Here is a 24,996-nt window from a genome sequence, read left to right on the forward strand (position 1 = left end):
ATTTTCTGAAATTATCTCACTAATCTTTGCTTAAAGGGAATCTGTTCTAAGTTTTTATTTGTGTGGAACAATTGGATCCATTAGTCTAAGATTCTAAAGTAGATTCTCTATTTTTTCACTGTTTTGGAGGTGGATGTTCTTTTATGGGATGAGATTACTGGTCTTTTATGAAAACCAGCAATTTTATTTTATCTTAACAAGTGTTGGCCAGTGGTCTATCATATATTGAACTTTCCTTATTCAATTTATATCAAAAAGTTGATAAATGCATGCATAATTTTTATGTATAATTAGGGGCTATTATCCTGAAGTTAAACTTGGGTAGTGTTTTAGGCTTTTGGCGCACACATAGGACCGATGGATCGCTGGATTGGGTAGTTTACTCACAGTGCTTTGCTTTCTTCACTGTAACCAAAACTTGTTGAATGGATTTGTAAGACCAAAACCAAGTTCAGCAGGATTTGCTATATTTCCTTCATGGATTATGTTTTTCTTAATATAGTCATTGTTCATGGTTTAGGATTGTATGAAGACAAGTGAATGCTACGAAGAGGGCTTTGGTCGATCTGTGGAAGCTTACATTTTCTTATCAAGTTGATCCTTTGGCAGATGTTGAACAACTCGCTGCTGCAACATGTCGTGGTCAGTGATATATAGAATTGTTGATCAAACATGACCTTCAGGACTGTGTCATTAGTAATCACAGTCTTTGTAGAGCTCTTGACTTGAGCTCATCACTTTTCATTAAATAATACGATTTCTTCTTTGTTCTTGATTATTTGAGTTCAATATCACTCTCTCATATAAATAAATTGTAAAGGATGCTTTAAATTTAAGCTTCTCATCCAAATTGAGTTCTATATCACTATCTCATATAAATTGTATTGTTTATTGTAAGCTGATATAATATATAAAGTACTAGAGGATTTGTAAGGATGAGTTAGGTTTAAAAAAGCTATATGTAATGAGTAAATCAAAGGAATCAATTTATCATAACCAACTTGGTTTAGTGAAAATATAACTGATAGGAATGTTGAAGTATCTATCTTTTTTGAGCTTTGGCGCGTCCCGGTGAGTATAAAAATGCAAAAAAAAAATTGTGTGATCTTTTCTAAGATGCAATTTATGTAAACTAAGGAAATTTTATAATTGGACTAACCATATATGTTATTTATGATTAGTGATGCCTGGTATTTCAAAGGCTGGCCGTGCATTTCTGGTGTGTGAAGGAAAACACATGCCATGTCTTGCCCATTTTCTTTGATAAACACAAAAATTAAATAAAATTTAATAAAATTAAGGACTTGGTCAATTGATTAATTAACCTCACTCACTCTATGGATCTCTATTTCTATCTGAATTAATATTTAAACAAAACAAAACAAAACAACCTTAACCAACCAACCTGAAACAAAACAACCTTACTCTATTATTAGCTTTGTTTCTTTCTGCTCCTTGCGTTTGTTTCTCTTTCTCCTCCATCTCAAAAATATGCAATTCCATCTCTCTCCACCTTCCATAGCTGTTCTTGATCAACCTCAGTAACATCTCTTCTTCATTCTAGCGCTGCACACCGCACCTTAAGTGCATGTGCGTGTGCGTGTGCGTGTGCATATGCATGCATGTGTCCTTCACTATATATTATTATGGCACCACCATTCTTCATCACTTTCTTCTTTTCTATTAATCTCATTAACATTGCTTATTGTATTTCAGACATAGATTCTCTTCTCAAATTTAAAAACTCTCTTCAAAACACCGACGTTGCATTATCTTCATGGAACACATCCATGCCTCCATGTAATGGTGATAATGCAAATTGGGCGGGTGTTCTTTGTTACAAAGGAAATGTTTGGGGATTCAAACTCGAAAACATGAACCTTAAAGGTAACATTGACGTCGATTCCATCAAAGATTTACCGTATATCAGAACCATTAGCTTAATGAACAACCAATTCGATACCACGTGGCCAAACCTAAACAAACTCACCGGTCTCAAGAACATTTACCTTTCTAATAATAAATTCTCTGGCGAGATTCCAGCAGAAGCGTTTCAAGGGATGCAGTGGCTGAAGAAAATTTATCTCGACAATAATCAGTTCACTGGTCCTATTCCAACTTCCCTTGCTTCATTGCCGAGGTTGATATCATTGCGGTTGGATGGAAACAAATTCACCGGTCCTATTCCTGAATTTAGAGAATCGCTTAAATCATTCAGCGTAGCAAATAATCAATTAGAGGGTGAAATACCTGCCAACCTTAGCAAGATTCCAGCTTCATCTTTTTCTGGTAAGATATATATGTATATATAGTCATGAATTCAAAGAATAAATGTGGATTTCATTCATTACAGAAAGAGAGAAGCTAGTTTAGCAATATATATACCTTTTATGGATAAACAGTTTAATTAAACGCTTATAAGCATAAAATCTTATCATGTAAGCCCTCATGTCCGTTTTTATAACAAAAGATAAAAACAATTTATGCACATGTCATAAGTAGTTTCTAAAAGTTTTTGTCAAAAAGTCTTACAAATACTTATGTCTGTGGATAAAACTCAAATTAGTCAACCCAAACATGCATATACTATTCAATGAATTGATACGAAATGATGGTCAGCGCAGGTAATGAAAAGCTGTGTGGAGTCCCTTTAGGAGCATGTTCGTCGAATAAGAAATCACCAATAAATTTGAGCCGTATTGTGGTCTTGGTTCTTGTTAGTCTTGCACTACTTGTGATTGCAGCAGTAATAGTATATGTCCTTATGAAAAGAAGAAAAACTAAACAACAAGAAGAATTAGGAGAAGGAGCTGGTGTAGGTGCAAACACGAGCAGCAGGGATAATAATAATAATAATCAAAAGAAAGGATCATCATCAAATAATAATACAGACGATGGTTCAGTAAGATCACGCGGAAGCAGTAATACCAGTAGCAGAAAAGGAGATAGCAAGTTGTCCTTTGTGAGGGAAGAAGTATCTGCAGAATTTGATTTGCAAGATCTTTTGAGAGCCGCTGCTGAGATATTAGGAAGTGGTTGTCACAGTTCATCCTATAAGGCTGCTTTGTTGACTGGCCCTACTGTTGTCGTCAAAAGATACAAACAAATGAACAATGTTAATAGGCCAGAGTTTCAAGAGCACATGAGAAGACTAGGAAGGTTGAATCATCCGAATCTCCTTCCTCTCATAGCTTACTACTACAAAAGAGACGAGAAACTTTTTATCACTGACTATGTTCCCAATGGCAGTTTGGCCGTTCGCCTTCACGGTATTTTCCTCTTCACTTCAACTAATAAACATCCGAGAATATAAATTCAATATTTTCGCACCTTTTCCTCTTACTATTTCCGAAAGATCTAGCATATTAATTCAAATATGCATTATATAGCCAGTGAGAACAACTACCTAGTATAACTAACTTTTACATTTAATGCAGGATACCATTCTATAGGACAGGAAAGCCTTGATTGGCCAAGCAGATTGAAGATAGTGAAAGGCATAGCGAAAGGGATTGAATATCTATACAAGGAGATGCCAAACTTGATTGCGCCTCATGGTCATCTTAAATCGTCAAATGTTCTATTGAGTGAGTCATTGGAGCCTATACTAACCGACTACGGATTAGTACCTGTGATAAACCAGGATGTTGCTCACGAAATAATGGTCATATACGCATCACCTGAGTATTTGCAGCATGGGCGGATCACAAAGAAGACTGATGTGTGGAGTCTTGGTATACTTATTTTGGAAATTCTAACCGGAAAACTTCCTGCTAATTTCCTACAACAAAGTGGTAAAGGGAGTGAGTTGAGTTTAGCGAATTGGGTGGATTCTGTTGTGCCGGAAGAGTGGAGTAGCGAGGTTTTTGATAAAGATATGGAGTTAACAAGTAATAATGAGGGGGAGATGGTTAAGCTTTTGAAGATTGCATTGGCATGTTGTGATATGGATATTGATAAGAGATTGGATTTGAAAGAAGCTGCTGAAAGAATTCAAGAGATACAAGAGAATAATCATGAGGATGATTTGAATTCTTCTTAGTTATATCTGGTGAAGCTTTTATATACATGAAGTGAGTCTTCAAAATTAAGGAAGATTTGTCTTCATGGCAAGGAAGAAATCAAATCAATTTCATCATGAATGAGGGTTGCCAACAACATGACTTGGCATGAATGCTTGCAAGGCAAGGCAATGGCATGAATGAATGAATGATGGAAAGCAATGGTGTTCATATCTATGCATCTCTATTACGTTACTGGGTTAGTTTCAATGTTTTAATTCCCAGTGTAATTAATGAGGTGAGGTTAGTATATTGGAGAGTTGAGGAGAACAAGAGCTTATTGTAAATAATGAATTTGAGATGAGGTGCACTTTGAGGTTGAATCGATACCTTTTTTGTTTATTTGCATCGCAATTTCCTTCGCTGTCTCTCTTAGAGGATCGCCAATGGTGCTCTTATTAACATATAGCTTTAGTGATTCTCATGCGTAATCATGTGTCTTTATCTCTCTATTAGTATTATTATTTTTTTAGTTAAAGGACCCTCATGCGTTATCAATGGTTTTTCGCTGCCCAATAATGTCATAAAGTTACCAATTTAGAGATTGAAAGTATCAACCTAAGTTGCTAAATAGGTCATTAACATTATAACCTAGTGGTTTAGTGATATTTCGCAAATTAGTTTCTCAAAATCAGTCATAAATTTATTTAGCGACCAATTTAAAGATTTAAAGACTCAATTAAAGACCAGTCTAGATTTTACAGAGACCAAAATAATTTAGTCACAAAATTAGTTGCTCAATAGCCAATTTTTATTCATTTTATACTTGAGCCACAATAGGGATACCAAATTTATACTCTCCCACATTATAATAATTGGTTTACTACCATCCATTGTGCGTTGAGGGAAAGAAGTTCATGTGATTGAGTCCATACTAGAGGATCCCTAAAATGAGGGCTAAGAGAAGGAGTAGATGTAGTCAATGATAGTGTAAGAATGGTGAAAATACAATTTTTAGAAACTAAATTTTTTTAAATTCTTTGTATAAGTTAATGTTTTTATGTAACCTATAATTGATTTATTTATTTGTCGAAATTTGTAGTCATAGTTTTACATGTTTGACAGGGACATATATAAATGATTTTTGGTAAATAAAAAATCAAGTTATTACAATGTTCGTATGCCGTTTTAAAACATACATAGATTTTTTTTAGAGGTAAAACATACATATATCTCTATACATGAAATGCGTGCTTGTAAAATTTTAAGGAACTCAATTTGTACTTAATTTCATCCAAAATTTAGATCTATACAATAAAAAAAAAAAACATCGTGTATGGTGTTCATCCCCGTCAAACAGTTACAAATTCTAAAAAATAAAACGATATAAAATAAAATAAAACAAATTAAACAAATACAAGGTATCAAAATAATGATAATAATATTCACCACAAATCTCTTAAAAGTGCAACTTAAAGAATCAAAGATTGAAACCTTATTTTAAAAGTTATATATTTATTCCTAAAGAGTTTAAAAATTGTCATTTTCAACACAAGTTCCACGACAAAATGTATATCTTAAATTTCCTTTTTTTTAACGAAACATAAAGAACTAATTAACAATACCAAAAGTATGAAGATATCAAACGTAAATAAAGGGAATTTTGATGTCTGCTTAAAAGAAAGTAAATGTACTACGTACTCATAACACATATGAAAATTGTAACCAAAAAAAAAAAAAAAACACATATGAAAAAAGTAAAACATAACTAAGAGCTAGAAATTACAAATAGACTCGACTAGAAGATGAAGACTAGAACAATCGAGCTCAAAGCTAAACCTCCTACCATCTTCAAACTCCTCATGCTTTCTGCTCCATTCTGGACAAGAAATAATTGAAGGCATAAATTTCAGAATTTATATTTGATACAATTAATATAAAAACTACATTTTATTAATGTAGCAAAATCAGTAATTTATTAATTATTAATTAACCTAATAAAGTAACGCAATTATATATGAACAAAACCTTGAATATATTTGAGCGTAAAAGAAAAACTTGAATATATTTCTAAAAATACAAACTATCAATAGACTAATATGCAATGTAAAATACTAATAAAAGAAGGGTCCTGCTGGAGCCCTGATTAAGTATATCATAAAAGGAAATTATTACCATAAAAAGAAACTGTTTTGACTTTATTATAAATTAATTACACAATTTCAATGTATTAACTATTATATAATTTCCTTTTTCATATCCTTAACCAGTGACCCGGGGCACCGGTTAGAATTTCCGGTAAAAGAACAAATAGATATTCATCTAGGTCTGTTTAGATCGAGTTTTAAAAATATGATTCAATTTGATTTTTACAAAACATAAAATATATATATATATATATATATATATATATATATAGTTTTATTTAGATCGATTTAAATTTAATCATGTGGCACGCTTGACGCACCATATTTGACTTACGGTATAAAAAATACATAAACTCAACACAAGTAAAATGTAATACAGATCTAAAAGCATGCACAATGTTGTACAAAACCAACATGTTATATTTATAAACGACAAAGAAAAGAGGAATTAGAAACTTACTTCATCCACCTCAACAGGTGAATTCGGCAATGTTGGTATTGGGGCCGCCACAGGTGCCTTTGATGGAGGTGAGTTTTCTGGAGCATGAGTGGGTGAAGATCCTACAGGAACCGGTGCCGGTGCCGGTGCAGGACTAACAGGGGCTGGTGCTGGTGCTGGAGATGATACCGGTGGTTTAGTTGTCGGGGCAGGTGCAGTAGCCGGAGAAGGGGATGGTGTTGGAGATGAAAGTGGTGACGGCGAAGGTGAAGGTGAATAACCTCCAACTTCGGCGAAAACAATGCACATGCAGATGAATGCAAAAGAGAAATCAATATAACGATTCATTTTGAAAAATTGAAATCACGTTGTTTTGTTTTGTTTTTTGATTTGCAATGTGATGAGTGATGATGATGAAAGGTTTATAGTGATACTATTATATAGGAGTTTGATTTCACTATGATCATGCAATTTTATGACCAAAAAGGAAATTTTCCGATTAATTAGGGCCGTTGATTGGGCCACTAACAGCCGTTGGATGACTCACTCCGCGTTATTCTATCATCAATCCGTGTTTTAATTGTTTTTTAATAATAATAACTAAAATCACTCATCTAAAAGGAAAGACAGGTCAATTAAGAAAGAAAAAGGTGTAACAAAAAAAAAAATTGAGAAAGAAAAAGGAGAGATAAAAAAAGAATTAAGTACTATTCATAAAAAAAATATTTCTCTCAAAAAAAATATTCAATAACTCTAATATGGCTCTTGTTGAAGTAAATTTGTTTCGGATTTGTCCCTCTCTTACAAATATATATATATATGAGAAATGCTAACCGGTGCCCCCGGGGTACTGGTTAAGGATATGAAAATATCATTTAACCACATCAAGTGTATTTTCTTACTCTAATTTATTTTTACTAAATAAAGAAAAACCATAATAATTATAGATTTGATATTCCCATTAAATTATATTCCAAATATAATTAAAAAACTTACCAAGTTAAAAACACATTTATAAACGATTTAACAGATTACCATAAACATGTCTAATAATTTATTTGATTGAATATTTTTTTATAAAATGTATTTGCACACAAAAATGTATATATGTACAAGTATTTAAGTGAATGTATGCCTTTTTTTTTTTAAAGGTCGAAAAATATTAAAAACAGACAACTAAAGCATAAGGGTGTCTTTGTTTCAAGTGTGACAAACTTATTCTTAGGAATAACATTCATTGGAATATAAAGACAGGAATTTTATTCCAAGGTATTTAGAAAAAAGATTATTGATTAACATTATAATATTCCAAGAAACCTTAAAAATAGGGAATATAATAGGTAATTATACATAATTTTATTCACATCTCCAGGGGCGTAACCCCTCATATGGGAGGGGTAGCCTTGGCTATCCCAAAAAAAATATTATTCTTGTATTAGTCGGTATGTATTTATATTCGGCTACCTCAAATAATAAACATTGAGCTACCCCAAACAAGTTTAGTTGCAAAAATTAGTATAAATAATAAAGTAAAAAAACTACAGTAGAAACTCTTTAATTTAATACTTGGTAAATTAATAAACTCTCTAAAATAATAAATTTGTCCGGTCCCGACTTGGGCCAATGTAAAAAATTGAAAAATTCGATAAAATAATAAGATAATAATTTTTCGAGAGATCCCTTTATAATTTTCAGTCCCAAGAAAATAAATTAATAATTCACAGAAACTGAAAAATATATATTAAGAATACATTGAACACTAAAATAAGTAGAGGGTGAATCACGTTTCTTAAATTATTATTTTTTTTTATTAATTGAGACTAAAATAGTGATTTTTATGTTAAGTTTCTAAGATTTGTTAATTTTAGTCCTTAATTTTTTTGTTAGAGATTAAATTTAAGACTAAAAACACTTTTTTTTTGTAAAATTTTTAAAAACTGAGACAAAAATTGAATAATTTTTTTAAAGACTAAACCTAAAAAATTATAATTTATGGGACTAAAAAAATTATATTTTATCCTTAAATTTAATATGTCTGTTTTCAAAAAAATTCTTCTTTATAGTTGGCTCCGGCTTCTGCATAAATTTTTTGTGAGCTTCGCCGCTGCACATCTCCATGGGAACTTTATTCCCACCATTTTCTTTGGGAAAACTTTTCTATTCCCAGGAACATTTTATACCCGGGAATAAAATTTAATAAACTTGTAACAAACATAGACATATGCATTTTTACGATTTTATTCCCAGAAATCTACAAATATAACTTGAACAAACACACCCTAAGAAGTGCTAAGATTGAAAAGATTAAAAAAAAAATTGAATAATCAAAGAGACACAAAATTATCAATTACAAAAATATGACCAAACATTGGTGCCTTCGAATCAGGAGAAAAAAAAATCCTATGATCAAATTACGTATAAAATCACTCATAAACATATGAAAGGTTGAGTACTTCGGTGAAAGAAATCAAACGAAAATTTTGTTGGCTTTGTACTTGATCCAAGACCATACCATACGAAAATTGTATCATCTGTAAAGATGTACGAATTAAGCAATGTTAATTACTAAACACCAAATAACTATGATGCTTCTAAATTATCCAAATAAAAGAGATGTGTTATTTAAACAACCATTTGTGTGACAACTTTAACGACAACCATAAATTTACAAAGAAAAATGGATATTGACACGGAAACCAAAACAATAGAGAGAAAAGATAAAACAATAATGTGAGTATGAGAGAGAAAGTTGTCATAAAATTCTTATATAAATACTCCCTCCGTTTCAAAATACATGTCCAATTTTTGCAACGTGCACTATTCACTTGACTTACTTTGAGCATACTTTTTTCTTAATGTATAAATACAAACATTATCATGTAAGATGTTGTTTGACTTGTCTCGACAAATATTTTCAAAATATTAAATTTTTATAATTTTTTACTTTAGATAATTGAAGATATTCACGGTCAAAATTGTGCATTGGCATATGTGAAATGGTTGACTTTAACATGTATTTTGAGACAGATGGAGTATCATTTTTCATACATGCCAATCAAATAACATGAGTAAAGCAGTTATTTTTTATTACACAACTAATTCTTACCCATGATAAAATATTCATCCATAACTTTTGAAAACTAGACAATAAAAGAATGAGGGAGTAGATATTTCATTCATATCACAATCGGCCATAAAAAAGGTCATGATAAATTTTGCATCTCACTTCGTTATAAATTATCTTTAGTGGGAGGTCGGTTGTGAAGAATTCTTCAAACAAACAAATAGATCTTTAGATGAACCAAACTGTTCCGATTATAAATGGGAATCTAATTCATTTGATTCCTTCTAAAAGATTTTTTATTCAATTAATGATTAAGTCGTCAACCTTGCAAATTTGGAGACAAGCATGGTTACTCCAATCACCGGCGGCGAAGCTAGCACATTTGTTACGAGGGGGCAAATATAAATAAGAAGTAAAATATATTTTTGAAAATAATATATTAAACTTAATTAATAAGTAAAATAAATTTACAATAATTTTTAGTTATATTTAACGAAACGACAACGAAGAAAATAAAATCTAACAATAATAATTTATAAAAGTTGAATTCTATGAAGTTTTAACAAGTTGAATTTATTTATAATTGACACTAAACTAAATAGATTATAAGTATTTTTTTTAAGGGCATCTTTCTTTAAACCAACAAAATTGTTTGGAGTAATCAAGTAATATGTTAATGGAGTAGCTACCCTCATAATTATACTAATTATGCAAGATTTATTTTTCTTTTGGTGTAGCCAATGCTACCCCATTGATGTGAAGGGATTCGCCCATGTCGGTCACTTTAAGTATATCATATTATATATAGGCATTTTGTTGTTGTATGCTACTAATTTAGATGTTGTGAGTTTGTTCGTAGATTCATTTTTACGTTATTAATGTTGTCGGATCTATCAATTTGAATGTATTGAATATCGTTTTGTTTTTAGAAGAAAAAAAATGTATGTTATACAGAAAAAAGTAAAAAAAATAAAAACAATGATTATGTTTCTATTTTGCCATTTCATATCATGTGCATCAAATCAAACTACAACTGTAACAAGCTAAAATGCTTATGTTTTGGTCAAATTAAGGAGGTAGAAAAGATACCTAGCTAACCAAGTCAAAATTGTACGTACCCAAAATGAAAGGGTTGTTTTGAAAACATTCCAATTATATCGCTGTGATGGAGCATATAGATATATATTCACTAAATTTAGAACCTAACAACAATGATCTAGCTAATACAGAATTTGCACTCTCCATTTGAGTTTCTTTTGTTGTTAAAACTCCAACGAAAAACCACTCACACAGACTGGCGTTGGAGTTTTAACAAATTAACTAACATAATTAACAAGATATAACAACATGTTAGGTTTTTGTTATTTCAAATTGCTAGTTAATTCTTTTTTCTCAAGCATTCTTTCAAATACTAGCTAACATTGATTGATTAATCATATCATATCATATACTATAGAAATAATCACAATGTCCAGGTTGAATGGAGCAGAAAAAAAGTATGGTGCAGGACGTGTTGTGGCTGTGGCAATTGAGAATAATAAAACAAGCCAACATGCAGTCAAATGGGCTGTTGAAAATCTTCTTCCCAAAGATCAATGTCTCTTTTTAATACATGTTAAACAAAAATCTAATTCTTCCACTTCCATACCATGTATGTAATTCTTTCCTTCATCTACCTTATATATCATGTTATATTAACCATGCATCAACATACATAATATGTTGCAATAAATTAACCTCATTTAATTTTGTACCTAGGTTTTCAATATATGGAAATGCATATATGTACATTATCTAAATTATATACACATTCAACAAGAAACTAATTCTTCCATAAAAATGTATTTTATTAATTTTAGTTTTTGAATGAATGGAATTTATTTTACTATAAAAATATTAATAATTAATTTGTGGCTTGAATATGGTGCAGCCAACGACGAAGATGTCATGGATAGTGAATCCAGAGATCTTTTTGATTCATTTCGTGTTTTCTGCAATAGAAAAAACGTAAGGACATTATCATATATGTTTTATTAATTTTTGTAATTAATTCAATAATAAGGGAAATTAAAAAAAAAAATGATTTGAAATTGCAGATACAATGCAATGAATTGTTGTTGGAAGATACAGATATACCAAAGGCATTAATAGATTGTATTTCCACTCATTCTATTGAGCTTCTTGTACTTGGGGCATGTTCAAAAGGAGGTATTGTTAGGTAGGTTAATATTTCATCTTAGTCCAAGAAAGTTCAAATTTCCTTGACTCGTTTTTTCTTATATTTTGCAACAAAGTATTGATTAATTTGATTGAATGATGTATATATAATTTAATGGTGTGATATATATGATGAACAATTTATGACAGAAGGTTCAGGACAACAGATGTTCCAACCTCAGTTTCAAAAGGAGCACCAGCATTTTGCACTATATATATTATATCTAAAGGCAAAATACAAAGTGTTAAATCTGCAACAGCTCCAATTCCAAAACCAGCGGTCGTGGCGACGCCACAAACTATACCACAGCGTGGCAACCAATTTCAACAGCCACATGCAATGCCAACGAGAAGTCCCGAACGATCAGACCCTCAAATGTTGCGTAACTACCCACCACGACGTATGTCTACATTAATTTAATAATTAATAATTTGGTTTTATATATGGTTACAACAAATTTGATTAATTGTATGTATGAATGAAATATATATACAGCTTCAGCAGAGAGGCATGCAGCATATGGGATGAGGCAGGGGTTGGATGATGACCAAGAAATGATGTATGTTGTTACAATATATATTCACTTAATTTAATCTAATAATAAGAATAATTTCATTCATTCATTGATACTAATTGATGATGTTGATGATGACATTCTTTGATCAGATCACCATTCAACAGGAGAGGAAACAAACCATACGAGTCATCGATTAATGATTCAGATATATCATTTGTGAGCAGTGGAAGACCGAGTGTTGATCGAATATTTCCTTCGTTGTATAGCATTGATGATCTAGACTCCAATAGTAGTATTAGTAATGGACATCCTACTGGTAGGCTTTCATCCGAATACGATGCAAGAAACAGCTTCGCTTCATCCTATTCTGGTGGAGGACCAAAGTCGATTGACTTGTCGACTCCTTTGGATAACTATTCATTCAGCTCCCAAGGTTCTAATGGTCCTTCTTCATTAAGGTTATCTGATGCCACCGATGAAGTCGAATCAGAGATGAGGAGGCTCAAGCTTGAACTAAAACAGACTATGGAAATGTATAGTTCAGCTTGCAAGGAAGCACTCACAGCCAAGCAGAAGGCAATAGAGCTTCAACGTTGGAAATCCGAAGAAGAAAAGAAGTTGGAAGAGGCAAGGGAAGGGGAAGGAGCAGCTATGGCTATGGTAGAGATGGAGCAAGAAAAGTGTAAAGCTGCACTCAAAGCAGCCGAAGCATCTCAGAGAATCGCAACGTTGGAAGCACAAAAACGAATGTACGTAGAGAGGAAAAGCGAAATGGAAGCAAGCCAGAGGAAGAAGACGGAAGATTCTTACACCACTGCCAGATACAGAAGATACAGTATAGAGGAAATTGAAGAGGCAACAAACCGGTTTTCAGATAGTCTTAAAATTGGTGAAGGAGGGTATGGTCCTGTTTTCAAATGTGAACTTGATCATACACAGGTTGCTATCAAAGTGTTGAAATCAGATGCAGCTCAAGGAAGGCAACAATTTAACCAGGAAGTTGAAGTGTTGAGTTGTATAAGACATCCAAACATGGTCCTTCTGTTGGGAGCATGTCCGGAATATGGTTGCATAGTGTATGAGTACATGGCTAATGGAAGTTTGGATGATTGTTTGTTTAGGAGAGGTAAACAACCACCTCTTCCTTGGCAGTTGAGATTCCAAATTGCTGCTGAAATAGCCACTGGGCTTCTTTTCCTTCACCAGACCAAACCAGAACCGATTGTGCATCGTGACTTAAAACCTGGAAACATTTTGCTTGACCGAAACTATGTGAGCAAGATTGGTGATGTTGGTTTAGCAAGGCTTGTTCCTCCTTCTGTTCAAGACACTGTCACTCAGTATCGCATGACTTCGACTGCTGGAACTTTCTGTTATATTGACCCTGAATACCAGCAAACCGGCATGCTTGGTATCAAATCTGATATTTACTCACTTGGAATCATGCTTTTACAAGTGATTACCGCCAAACCTCCAATGGGTTTGACTCATCATGTTGGTAGATCTATTGATAAGGGAACTTTTGCTGACATGCTTGATCCTGCTGTTCAAGACTGGCCTATGGAACACACCTTGCATTTCGCCAAACTTTGCCTTCAGTGTGCTGAAATGAGGAGAAAAGATAGACCTGATCTTGGAAAAGTTGTGCTTCCTGAGCTCAACAAACTCAGAATATTCGCCGAAGAAAACATGCCTATGATGATGTTTAGAGGTGGTGCAGCAGCATTCAATCCCAGAAGTAACAACAATTATTTCATCAACTCCTCAACTTCTTCAACAAATCAAGTGAGGCATTTCATGTGATTTCATTAATTATATAATAATATCGCATCGACAATATCAAATTATTAATATTGAATTATAAATATGTATGTTTTGTTGCAGGACGTTATGAGTCAATCCAGTTCTTTGTCTGGTAGCTCCGGATATGAAAGCCGTTCAAGCACGTCATCACTTGGAAGACTGTAATGGTCTGAGTATATATAGTTCTTTAACGTTTTCCTTCTGTTGGTTCTACAACATCACATCAGGCAGCCACATACAAGTCAGGTTTAAGGTTACCTACCATGCATATGGATGCATGATTGATGCATCGTTGGGAAAATTAAGTATCCAGCCAAAATCTGTAACCCCCTTGACTTGAATGTATAATTCAAAATTTCAATAAAGATACTATACTTGTCCCAGGAATTTTGTCTGTAAATGAAATCCAAATTCCATTCTATATAGTAAAAGTTTGCCATCTGACTATGCTTGATCCCATTCTATATGGTAATACTTCCTCTAATCTCAAGATTTTACTAAAATCACATCATTTAATTTATTTGATATAATTGAAGAAAAGAAAATTGCACTCTGAAAATGATCTGAGACTTTTTTTTAACTGTGATAACTAGCTTTCAAAAAATATGATCTTCAAATTGTGAGCAATACCATGTAGACTAGGAAAAATGTCAGTAGCATATATAGGCAGACCAAGCCTGCAACTATATAAATTCAAAACTATCAAGTCATATAAAACCTTTCTTTCTATAATACACTGAATTAAATAATTCTAAAGCATTGAGAACAACTTGGCTAAATATTACAACATATCCTGGCTTCGCATACACATCTAACTTTGTAGGGGCGCTGCAAACATGTGATTCAAAATTTAAATTTGGAGATAAGCTGTGCTGTTACGGATAAATATGCACAGAAAAATGTCCAACCAAAATTTCTTCAAGAAAATTCAAAATTTAAGTTTGTAAAATAGAAATAGGTTCTAAAAAATTCATCACAGAATAGAAATAGACTAGTGATAAAAATTGAATTTGAGTTTGTCAGAAAAACAAATTCATTAAAATAAAATAAAAACACTGTTCAGGCAAACTCAAATTTCGAATTTGCTGGAACAAATATTCCGGCAAAATACTAGCGGAATATAGCAGAATACGACAAGCATAAAGATTAGATATTGATATTCTCAGTTAACTTCTAGTATACTCAAAAGACTAGGATAATACTTTTCAACCCAAACTGATAATATATCATTATACACATTGTTTTCGGCATGCTCAGTTCATACCTCAAAATACATGCCAAGCTATACCTTCCATCCGTTGTAGCAGTTCATCGTAACACTTCCAAAAAATCATACATTTCTCTATTTGCAAGACATTACAGAGTAAGATGCAATATTACACCCAAAAGTAACGCAAAAAAAGGGGATTAAGAGATCTGATCAGGTCCTTCCTTCTGTTTTAACATATGAACGAATGTTCTTACTAAACTGCATCTTTATATAGGGAACTCTCAGTTGCTTGCTTCTTTGCAGGACGGCTAACAGGGTCAGAAACATGTGATTCCATGCATGGACCAGGAAGCCCCAGTGTTCCCTCATCCGAATTACCATCTTCTGGACCTACCCAAGCTAAAGGACTCACTGCATCACAGATATCACCATGCACAACCCTCAGCAACAACATTTCATTCAAAAAGAGGGTGCTAGATTAACATTTACTTTTTGATACGCTATACACACCATGTACAAAATCATACTTCACTATTGGAAAAAATACATGGCGAATAACAATAGTATAATACTTTATAAGGACCTGAAGATGAATTAAAAAGTAACATAAAATGGATGTCTTAAAAAAACAGAAGCCGGAACGTGTATGTGTGAAAAAGATATAAAGTAATGTACAAATTACACTTTACCACCCTAAAGTTTTTATGGATAAAATTTTGGTGCATCAAGTTTAACATTATACAAACCCTTGTGATTTGGTTAAAATTTTATGTACCTTGCTCAGGTTCAATAGATTTAGCATGAGAGCGCTTCCTCACATAGTTTTCTTGCAATGGCTTAGGAATTTGAAATGAGAACCGTGCAGGAGTTACACCAGCTGTCATGTACTCAGGATGTTCCGCCAAGAACCTTAAAACACAAGCACCAGGAGCAAAATGTAAGAAAGATGAAAGACGATGTTTAATAATGATGATAACAATAATTCAATTAAGACAAGGTAGCTTTCAAGGTCACATTGCAGAGATAGTAAAGCAGAAGCGGCGGGAACGTACTTGTGGACCTCAACCATTGAGCGCAGTTTCTTGCCTGATGGTGCTTCATAGTATCTGATATATTAAAAAATCAGAACAGTGACAAAATGATGATAAACAAATTATAAATTCCATGAGGGTAGACTTTCTAGCAGAAATTTTTTATAATGAATGGGAGAGCAGTGGTGTTGTATCATTTTATAAGGTTGTATGTATTTTCTAATAACAGATAAAAAGAATGACCAATAATAATGGATACATACATGTCTGCGAATTTGCTGCTTCCTTCACCTCTGATTCGTAGCAGTCGCTGCCATCCATCTGGAGGCTGTGCAATGCTTGGCTTATCAATAGCCCAAATCCTACTGCCATCCTGAGAAATATCCTCTGGATCATCGCAAGATACATCAGGTCGCCACTCACGAGCTTTGTCACAGACAAAGGGTTCTTGAAGGATATATTCACGAATTTCTTCATATTTTTCCTTGGTTGGTATCAGCCTCCATTTAAAACAGTTAGCACATTGAACAGTGAAAGCACCAACTGCTGGCAAAACTCTAGGAGCTGAGCCTGGAGGTCTGCTTCGCGGACGTGGAGGTCTACACTGAATAGGATCAGGGGTAAGTTGATTTGTGTTGTCTGCATTTGTCTCAGGGTCATAAAGCACTAGCTGCTTAGATGCGTCATCATTAGAGAGGTTATTTTCATCATCTGAAGAAGAAACATATATGGGATCAGGAAGACTTCTATGTTGATTATTGGGCAAACTTGAACCTGTTTGGTCCTTGACTTGATTCTTGGGTGTAAGAGAAAATGAAGCACGATGCATTTGATTTTCCTAGAAATCTCGCACCTGATACATTCAAAAAAACGGATCAAATAAATAATAAAACAATAAACCTTAATATTGTTAAACAACAAACTTTATGAAATATACTTAATCAGGCAAAATCACATTCTTGAATAAATTCAACACACAGAGAATCGTTATTGACATGTTTCTTGAGACTGTATATCGACCCACTCAACAGCTATGCATATCTTCTTTTGAATCATGAAGCGGAAAAATTTGGATATTAGTGTTTCGATATGTATCAATTGCATCTGATATCATTTCGAACCATCACACGAGTCGCACGAATAGCCCGATAGTAACAACGTTGTGCACAACATTCAAAACCCTCAAAGAAGGAAAATGAATAGATTAAGACATAGGTTAGGAAACCCCGTCTAGGACCTTGAAAACTTGGTGGCAAACTTGGAAACAGTATAAAAGCAGCTAACCCAAGCTCAAAACAAGATTCCACATAACAAATCATAAATAGCCAAAAAATTAAATACTGTTTTGGAATGTAAATTTAACCCTCTCAGAATGCAAGTTTCATTTGCCAAGAAAGACATTCAAAATCATTTATTATCTCATAACCAAATGTAGAAAGTGGCAAAGGACCTAGATTCACCTATTTTGATTGGTTTCATACCTAGCTGTAATCATTATAAAACCAAGTTACTAAATTAGAAATGAACATCATAAAGAGCATAGCACAAATGGTATCATATAGACCCAAGAAGGTCATGGGTTCAAATCAAGCTTTAGGAATGTAGCAGTGATAAATCTCTTCAGAGAGTTTTGCCACCCAACTCGAGGGATTACTCTCTGCAGTTGCGCACAATTCACACACACACACACACACACACACACACACACAAAAAAAAAAAAAGGTATAACATAGAAATAACAGGAAAAAAAATATCAATTTTATGGTGGTTTGGTTAAAGTTTAACCCTTAAGCTACAATTAGCTAGATTACCATTAACACATAACAAAAACAAAATGACCCATTTCAACCAAACACAGCCCAACAATAAATAACAGTCTAGGGCAGTAAAAGGGATATCCCCTATTAAGAAAAAAAACAAACTTTATTGAAAAAACACAAACAATGTAGGGTACGAGGTAGACATGAAACAGAGACAAACCTTGTCGGAGGAAGGTAGAAGAACACAGCAAGAGGCAAAGTTAAGATCTTTGTTCCTTAAACCTGTGGTAACAAAATCAGATCATCAATTGAGCATATAAAGATAAGATTTTGATGAAATCTAAATAAAGAAAAGGTTGCATGAAACAAAATCTAACATTTTTGAAGCATAATGATGAAATTTATGTATGATCTAAAAAGGGGATCTAGAGAAGGTTTTGAAGGTTGAAGAAGAAAAACGTACGAAAGAGTGAAAGATTTATGTGACAGAGAGTTTGTTGCTTAGAATTTCGTCACACAAATCAATGTAAGGAAGGAGCTTCTCTTCTCTTTCTCTATTCTACTTCTAACTCTACTTCTTGTCCCTTATATTCTACTCATAGGGTCCCACATAAATCGTTACAATGGTTAATCACATAGTTTTAAAATTCGGCTAGGGTCCCACATAAATCGTTACAATGGTTAATCACATAGTTTTAAAATTCGGCTCGGTCATCGACTCGGCAGGAGTACTGGGTCACTGAGTCAATGGTTGAACTACTGAGTCATTGGTCAAACTGCATGACTGAACCGGATCAACTCGGATGACTCGGTTAGATAACTCGGTCTTGAGATTAAATTTATATAACTATTTAACCGGATTAAATCGGATTTAATCGGTGACTCGTTCACTTAAAAACTAAATAAACTGACATTTAATATGTATATTAATATTTATACAGCTATATTTTGTTGACATGAAATATATTAATATTAATATAATACTTAGATTTTCTAAAAAAAATATGATGTGTATATTATTATTGTGTAAATATTATATTTAACAATAATGTTCTCTTTTTAAAAGAAAAAAAAATGATGTGTTCTTTTTTTCTATAAAATTAAAATGTAATATATTTACATATATAATATATTTCAATTTGTAATAAAGATTAGAAGTTGTTGTAGTGGTTAAGCATTCAACTCTTCATTTTAATGTCCACGGTTCAATTCCTATTGTTCCCAACTTTTTTTCATATTTCAGATTTTTCTACAAAAGTCCAAGCTGTTGAAGCATTAATCGGCATTAAATGTATTAAACCTAGCATTAATTAGTATTAATTCGCGCTTAATGACTAATTATGATAGAAATTGAAGAAAAAAATTTACAAAACCGGATTGACTCGGAAAACCGGCCGAGTCGCCGGTTTTAACCGGTTCAATTGCATGGCCGATCTGATAAACAGCTCGAACCGGTTACACCACCGGTTCATGGTCCAACCGGTCGGACCGACCGGTCCGAGCCGGGTTTTAAAACTATGGTTAATCAAATTAAATTAAATTAAATTTAAGGTTAAAGTACAAATGTGAAACCTAAGAATTTGAGTAATTTATGATGAGGTATGCTGTTTGAACAACTATTCATGAGATAACTACTGAGATTACCAAAGATAAAAAAAAAAAAAAAAGTATATATTGGTACGAAAACTAAAACAATAATGAGAGAAAGTAAAAACACAATGTGAGTATGAAAGATAAAGTTATCACAAAAGTTGTCCAAAAATTGTTGTTCAAATATCTTTTCTCATTTATGATTGTCGGATTTTGATTAGTAACTTCCTTGTATTTGAAGGGGCGATAAAATAAGATAAATAATCTTTTTAAGGTAGAAAAATGTGTGCGAAGAGAAGATTATGAGCTAGCATTTAGTGTTGAAGTAGGGTTTTTGTTGACTCTAGCACTCATTTGGTCGTGGGAGGACACATGTAGGTAGATTAGAGTAACTTGGCTTTGGATCTTATATGAATGGTCTAGATTAGCCCATGTGGTCCTAATTTGGTGTTTTCTAGGGCACATCCATATCATAGTCCTTATGTGCGTTGATAAGTAGAGGTGATTTGATCCATTGAGGAAACGGGTTTTGACCCAGTCTGAAACAAACTCTAAGGTAAATTAGTTATATGTAGGAATGAAAATGTCTCTGGCCGAATTATACTATGCAAGGCATAAACCTGACATAATAGAAAATTTCAAAAACAAGTATGGCTTGTTATCTATTATAGGTTTTTTTTTTTTTGCAAGAGTCTAACATTTTTTAACGTCTATATGACCTGTATATTTACTTAAAAACTTATTTCATATTAACGTTTTCCAATATGTAATTTTACACATATTTAAAAAGACTTGTGTATTAATATGTCAACAGAATTAAGTTATATTTTGAGATTTATCATGATAATTAGAGAGTAAATTTTTTTTAGAGGAGTTAAAGAGTATGATTTTATATAATAACTTATTTTCGTTTTTTTTAGGAGTTTTTCTTGTGGAGAAGAACAACTTATTTCAGTTACATTTTTTAATGATATATGTAAGGATGTATGCTTGAATTAATAAAAATACTTTTATGTAAAATAAAAAGATGGAAACGTTTAACATAAAGTATAAAATGTTAGCAGATGATGTGCATTCTAACAAGGTGAATCATTCGAAGTATGGTTTAATTGTTAACAATTGCAAAATTTTACTACAAAATGTTAACAACCATGAAGTTGTGTTTATTAGGCGTAAAGTAAACGAAAGCACTCATGCTCTTGCAATGGCAACTTTATCACATGCTTCTCGCATCACGTTTGATGTAATTCCAAGTTGTACTGCTACTATTATTAATAAAATGTCTTAAGTTTGCTAGCTTGAAAAAATGTAGGATAGTTTGTTAGGCCAAAGAAGGCTTTTTTGTGTGGCATAGAGTTGGTCTTTTTTCCAAGTTTTACTGCTACTATTAGAATTTTTAGGGGACCTTCTTTGGCCTAAAAGTTGGAAAAAAGTGAAGATGGTAAATTTTTAGGGGACTAAAAGTGAAAATTTTAGAGGGACTAAAACGAAAAGTTTGTATATTTATACGGACCAAAAACATATTTAACCCTTAAAAAAATATCTTAGCCTTATCTTTTTTTTTTTTAAATCTAATGTGGCGTAGGTCTTAAATAGGATTGGACGTAAATCCATGATTGTCGGTCTGATTTATTCCAACCTTAATCATGGGTATATATGCTTTTTGTGTGGCACAAAGTCTGGCCTTTTCAGTTATATAGGTTTTGTAAAAAAAATCCTAGCCTTATCTATTTAAAAAGAAATCTAACATGGCATAGATCTAGAGTAGGTTTGGACGTAAATCCGTGATTGTCGGTTTGATTTATTCCAACCTTAATCACAGCTATATAGGCTTCTTTTTTCTTTTTTGACAAAATGTATATAGGCTTTTTGTATCGCATAGAGTCTGGCCTTTTCAGTTATATAGGTTTTTTTAAAAAATAAAATAAAATCTTAACCTTATCTATTTATTTTTTTTAAAAAAAATATCTATCGTGGCATACGTGTTAAGTAAGCTTGGATGTAAATCTATGATTGTCGGTCTAATTTATTCCAACATTAATCACGGGTATATAGGCTTTTTGTGTAACATAGAGTCTAGCCTTTTCAGTTTTATAGGTTTTAAAAAAAATTCTTAGACTTATCTATTCAAACATAAATCTAACGTGGAATAGGTTTGAAGTAGGCTTGGATGTAAATCCATGACTGTCAGTCTAATTTATTGCAACTTTAATCACGGGTATATAGGCTTTTTGTATGGCAGAGCTTGGCCTTTTTAGTTATATAGTTTTTTATTTTTTTAAAAATCTTAACCTTATATGTTTAAAAAAAAAAAATCTAATGTGGCATAGGTCTGAAGTAGGCTTGGACGTAAATTCATGATTGTCGGTCTGATTTATTCCAACCTTAATCACGGGTATATAAGCTTTTTGTGTGGCATAAAGTCTGGCCTTTTCAGTTATATGGGTTTTTAAAAAATATCTTAGTCTTATCCACCTTTTTTAATTAAAATCTAACGTGGCATACGTCTGAAGTAGGCTTGTACGTAAATCCATGATTGTAGGTCTGATTTACTCCAACTTTAATCACGGGTATATATGCTTTTTGTGTGGCACAAAGTCTGGCTTTTTCAGTTATATAGGTTTTGTAAAAAAAATCTTAGCCTTGTCTATTTAAAAAGAAACCTAACGTGGCATAGATCTAAAGTAGGTTTTGACGTAAATCCGTGATTGTCGGTATGATTTATTCCAACCTTAATCACAACTATATAGGCTTCTTTTCTTTTTTTTGACAAAATGTATATAGGCTTTTTGTATGGCATAGAGTCTGGCTTTTTCAGTTGTATAGGTTTTTTTTTTTATAAAAAAATCTTAACCTTATCTATTTAAAAAAAAAATCTAATGTGGCATAGGTGTTAAGTAAGCTTGGATGTAAATCTATGATTTTCGGTCTGATTTATTCCAACCTTAATCACGGGTATATAGGCTATTTGTGTGACAAATAGTCTAGCATTTTCAGCTATATAGGTTTTTTAAAAAAATCTTAGTCTTATCTATTTAAACAGAAATCTAACGTGGCATAGGTCTAAAGTAGGCTTGAATGTAAATCCATGACTGCCAGTCTGATTTATTGCAACCTTAATCAAGGGTATATAGGCTTTTAGTATGGCATAGAGCCTGGCCTTTTTAGTTATATAGTTTTTTTTTATTTTAAAAAAAATCTTAACCTTATCTGTTTAAAAAAATCTAACGTGGCATAGATATGAAGTAGGCTTGGACGTAAATTCATGGTTGTCGGTCTGGTTTATTCCAACCTTAATCACGGGTATATAAGCTTTTTGTGTGGCAGAAAGTTTGGCCTTTTCGGTTATATAGGTTTTGTAAAAAAATCTTAGCCTTATCTATTTAAAAAGGAATTCCAACCTTAATCACATGTATATAGGTTTTTTGTATGGCATAAAGTCTGGCTTTTCTTTTTCCAAACTTACACTCAATTTTTAATGTAAATAACACATAACAAATAGACAATAATAAATTTAAATATTAAAAAAATGTAACAAACACGATATAAATATATATGTTGGTTTTTTTTCTTCTTTATCATTTAAAAAATGTAACAAACTAGATAAGTGTATTTGTACTTACTTTATCATTATCCTAATTATATCCTTAAACAACTTTTTCTATAATAAAGATTGTTGTTGCTGTCATTAAAAAAAATAATTTAGATTATATTTTTTTGTTAAATTGTTGGTGTTATTAAAATAGATAAATATAGTTAGTTTGGTTTGTTATAACTTGAAAACAACAAGCATTTATATTTTTAGTTTTAATCAAAATCAAAATTTCATAAAAAAAAAAACATCGTTCATAATTTTCAAACGATAACGCAATAAAAAGAGCGAAAAGACGGACACTCATCTTTTCGCTAGTATTTTATAACAATCAGTCGCGGATAAAGTTACCTGGCGACACACAGGTTCCACACTAGTCTCAGATAGAGTTGTCTATCAAATTTTCTTATAACCTTAAGTGGCGGATCTTGGAAAAAAACTTCGGGGGTGCCAAAATTTATGAAATATATATTAAACGCTTTCAAAAATTAGGCAATATAGAAGGTTGGAGTAGTGGTACAAATACTTGATTGTTGTAGGATGCCGGTTCAAGTCACCCCAGGACCATTCTTTTTTAAATTAAATACGAAAAATTTGCTAAGTTTATTAAAAAGGGGGTGCCAGGGGGTCGAACTAGGGACATAAAATGGTTTGTGAGACCGCACAACCACTGCAACACAGCGCATTTCTTGATCTATCATGCCTAATATAATATTTATATTAAAACTGGGGGGTGCAGTGGCACCTGGGGGTCTCAATAGAGATCCGCCCCTGACCTTAATTAACTAGCATGCTAAAAAAGGTTAAAATTTAAAACAAATAGTGGTTTTAGTGGATTATATAAATCTCGTTATCAGCTATATTAATGTTCTATGGGTCCAAAGAATGGCTTGAGTCAGGAAACAATAATCTCTGAGCTTATATATAACAATTTTTTGTGCGTGACAGTTCCTTTCATACATGTTATATTGATAATGATGACTATTTGGTTTAGAAATTAAATGGTTGCATCCTAACTGAAAGTTGTGCAACTCAGTACTCCAAAAATCGACTAGAAGATGTATTTGAAATGAGAAGCATTTTTGCGTAGTTGTTTCTCCTATCAGTACAAGAGTGTCCCCCTCGTACAACAATGTATAGTTGGAGTAATAAGAACCAATCTGGGAGACGAGGAAATATGTGCAAAGGTGCTAGCTAAACACCTTGAATATCAAGCTAACAATCTCAGCCAACTATCAATCACTCATAAAAATGGCAACATCCAATTTATAATTCTAGTGATGGATAAAGAGAAAACAACAACTCCACAACCAAGTTGAATAACTAAAATCATCCTGGCAGCTCGAATAACTCTAAACTAGTTTTCAGCGATACTAAAAAAATATCCTTTAAATAAAAATTTATCCAACTTAAAAGTTGAACCCATATCACCTTTTAACTTTTAACATTATGCACCATCAATTTACCACTACGCTAATACAAATTACATCTATTCAAATCAGAAAAACGAATCAAAGAATCTTTCTAAGAGTTTTAACGTTGCTGCACGCCTAATACAGAATTCGAACCCAGGATATTGGTTAAGCTAGTAACATATAATTTGAAGGAACATAATGATAATATA

At 32.5% G+C, this 24,996-nt stretch overlaps 4 protein-coding genes across 6 annotated transcripts; 2 read left to right on the forward strand and 2 right to left on the reverse strand.

Moving 5' to 3' along the window:
- Positions 1-1,455: 1,455 nt before the first annotated feature.
- Positions 1,456-4,415, forward strand: LOC146918726 (pollen receptor-like kinase 1). Its single transcript, XM_085720353.1, has 3 exons — positions 1,456-2,289; positions 2,625-3,269; positions 3,438-4,415. Exons 1-3 carry the CDS (start codon positions 1,623-1,625, stop codon positions 4,040-4,042), a joined length of 1,917 nt encoding a protein of 638 aa, XP_085576479.1. The 5' UTR covers positions 1,456-1,622; the 3' UTR covers positions 4,043-4,415.
- A 1,208-nt stretch (positions 4,416-5,623) lies between these two features.
- On the reverse strand, positions 5,624-6,994 carry LOC146918727 (uncharacterized). Its single transcript, XM_085720354.1, has 2 exons — positions 6,609-6,994; positions 5,624-5,880 (listed from the first exon to the last, which is right to left on the reverse strand). The coding sequence occupies exons 1-2, from the start codon at positions 6,933-6,935 to the stop codon at positions 5,800-5,802; spliced, it is 408 nt and encodes a 135-aa protein (XP_085576480.1). The 5' UTR covers positions 6,936-6,994; the 3' UTR covers positions 5,624-5,799.
- Positions 6,995-10,957: 3,963 nt separating this feature from the next.
- On the forward strand, positions 10,958-14,636 carry LOC146918728 (U-box domain-containing protein 52-like). 2 transcript variants are annotated; one of them, XM_085720355.1, is made up of 7 exons: positions 10,958-11,302; positions 11,582-11,658; positions 11,748-11,869; positions 12,019-12,269; positions 12,365-12,428; positions 12,536-14,171; positions 14,271-14,636. In XM_085720355.1, the coding sequence occupies exons 1-7, from the start codon at positions 11,119-11,121 to the stop codon at positions 14,352-14,354; spliced, it is 2,418 nt and encodes an 805-aa protein (XP_085576481.1). In that variant the 5' UTR covers positions 10,958-11,118; the 3' UTR covers positions 14,355-14,636. The 2 variants fall into 2 exon arrangements, with proteins under 2 accessions (XP_085576481.1, XP_085576482.1); XM_085720356.1 differs by having other exon boundaries at positions 10,976-11,302; positions 12,022-12,269.
- Positions 14,637-15,380: 744 nt separating this feature from the next.
- LOC146918729 (methyl-CpG-binding domain-containing protein 2-like) lies at positions 15,381-18,751 on the reverse strand. 2 transcript variants are annotated; one of them, XM_085720357.1, is made up of 6 exons: positions 18,654-18,751; positions 18,411-18,472; positions 16,694-17,283; positions 16,452-16,505; positions 16,175-16,308; positions 15,381-15,810 (listed from the first exon to the last, which is right to left on the reverse strand). In XM_085720357.1, the coding sequence occupies exons 3-6, from the start codon at positions 17,257-17,259 to the stop codon at positions 15,653-15,655; spliced, it is 912 nt and encodes a 303-aa protein (XP_085576483.1). In that variant the 5' UTR covers positions 17,260-17,283; positions 18,411-18,472; positions 18,654-18,751; the 3' UTR covers positions 15,381-15,652. The 2 variants fall into 2 exon arrangements, with proteins under 2 accessions (XP_085576483.1, XP_085576484.1); XM_085720358.1 differs by having other exon boundaries at positions 18,568-18,751.
- Positions 18,752-24,996: the final 6,245 nt, after the last annotated feature.

Source organism: Medicago sativa, chromosome 6 (assembly GCF_051527215.1).
Source record: "Medicago sativa cultivar Bolivia chromosome 6, Bolivia_mono, whole genome shotgun sequence".
NCBI lineage: Eukaryota > Viridiplantae > Streptophyta > Magnoliopsida > Fabales > Fabaceae > Medicago > Medicago sativa.

Excerpts from the sequence above, each read along its gene's own strand:
- LOC146918726 (XM_085720353.1), top strand. The coding sequence starts at position 1,623 with ATGTGTCCTTCACTATATATTATTATGGCACCACCATTCTTCATCACT. Across the intron at positions 2,290-2,624 it reads TCCAGCTTCATCTTTTTCTG|GTAATGAAAAGCTGTGTGGA; the intron begins GTAAGATATATA and ends TGGTCAGCGCAG. Across the intron at positions 3,270-3,437 it reads TTTGGCCGTTCGCCTTCACG|GATACCATTCTATAGGACAG; the intron begins GTATTTTCCTCT and ends CATTTAATGCAG.
- LOC146918727 (XM_085720354.1), bottom strand. The coding sequence starts at position 6,935 with ATGAATCGTTATATTGATTTCTCTTTTGCATTCATCTGCATGTGCATT. Across the intron at positions 5,881-6,608 it reads CACCTGTTGAGGTGGATGAA|AATGGAGCAGAAAGCATGAG; the intron begins GTAAGTTTCTAA and ends TTTCTTGTCCAG.
- LOC146918728 (XM_085720355.1), top strand. The coding sequence starts at position 11,119 with ATGTCCAGGTTGAATGGAGCAGAAAAAAAGTATGGTGCAGGACGTGTT. Across the intron at positions 11,659-11,747 it reads TTTTCTGCAATAGAAAAAAC|ATACAATGCAATGAATTGTT; the intron begins GTAAGGACATTA and ends TTGAAATTGCAG. Across the intron at positions 12,270-12,364 it reads GCGTAACTACCCACCACGAC|CTTCAGCAGAGAGGCATGCA; the intron begins GTATGTCTACAT and ends ATATATATACAG.
- LOC146918729 (XM_085720357.1), bottom strand. The coding sequence starts at position 17,259 with ATGCATCGTGCTTCATTTTCTCTTACACCCAAGAATCAAGTCAAGGAC. Across the intron at positions 16,506-16,693 it reads AGCAGCAAATTCGCAGACAT|ATACTATGAAGCACCATCAG; the intron begins GTATGTATCCAT and ends TTAATATATCAG. Across the intron at positions 16,309-16,451 it reads TCAATGGTTGAGGTCCACAA|GTTCTTGGCGGAACATCCTG; the intron begins GTACGTTCCCGC and ends TTGTGTTTTAAG.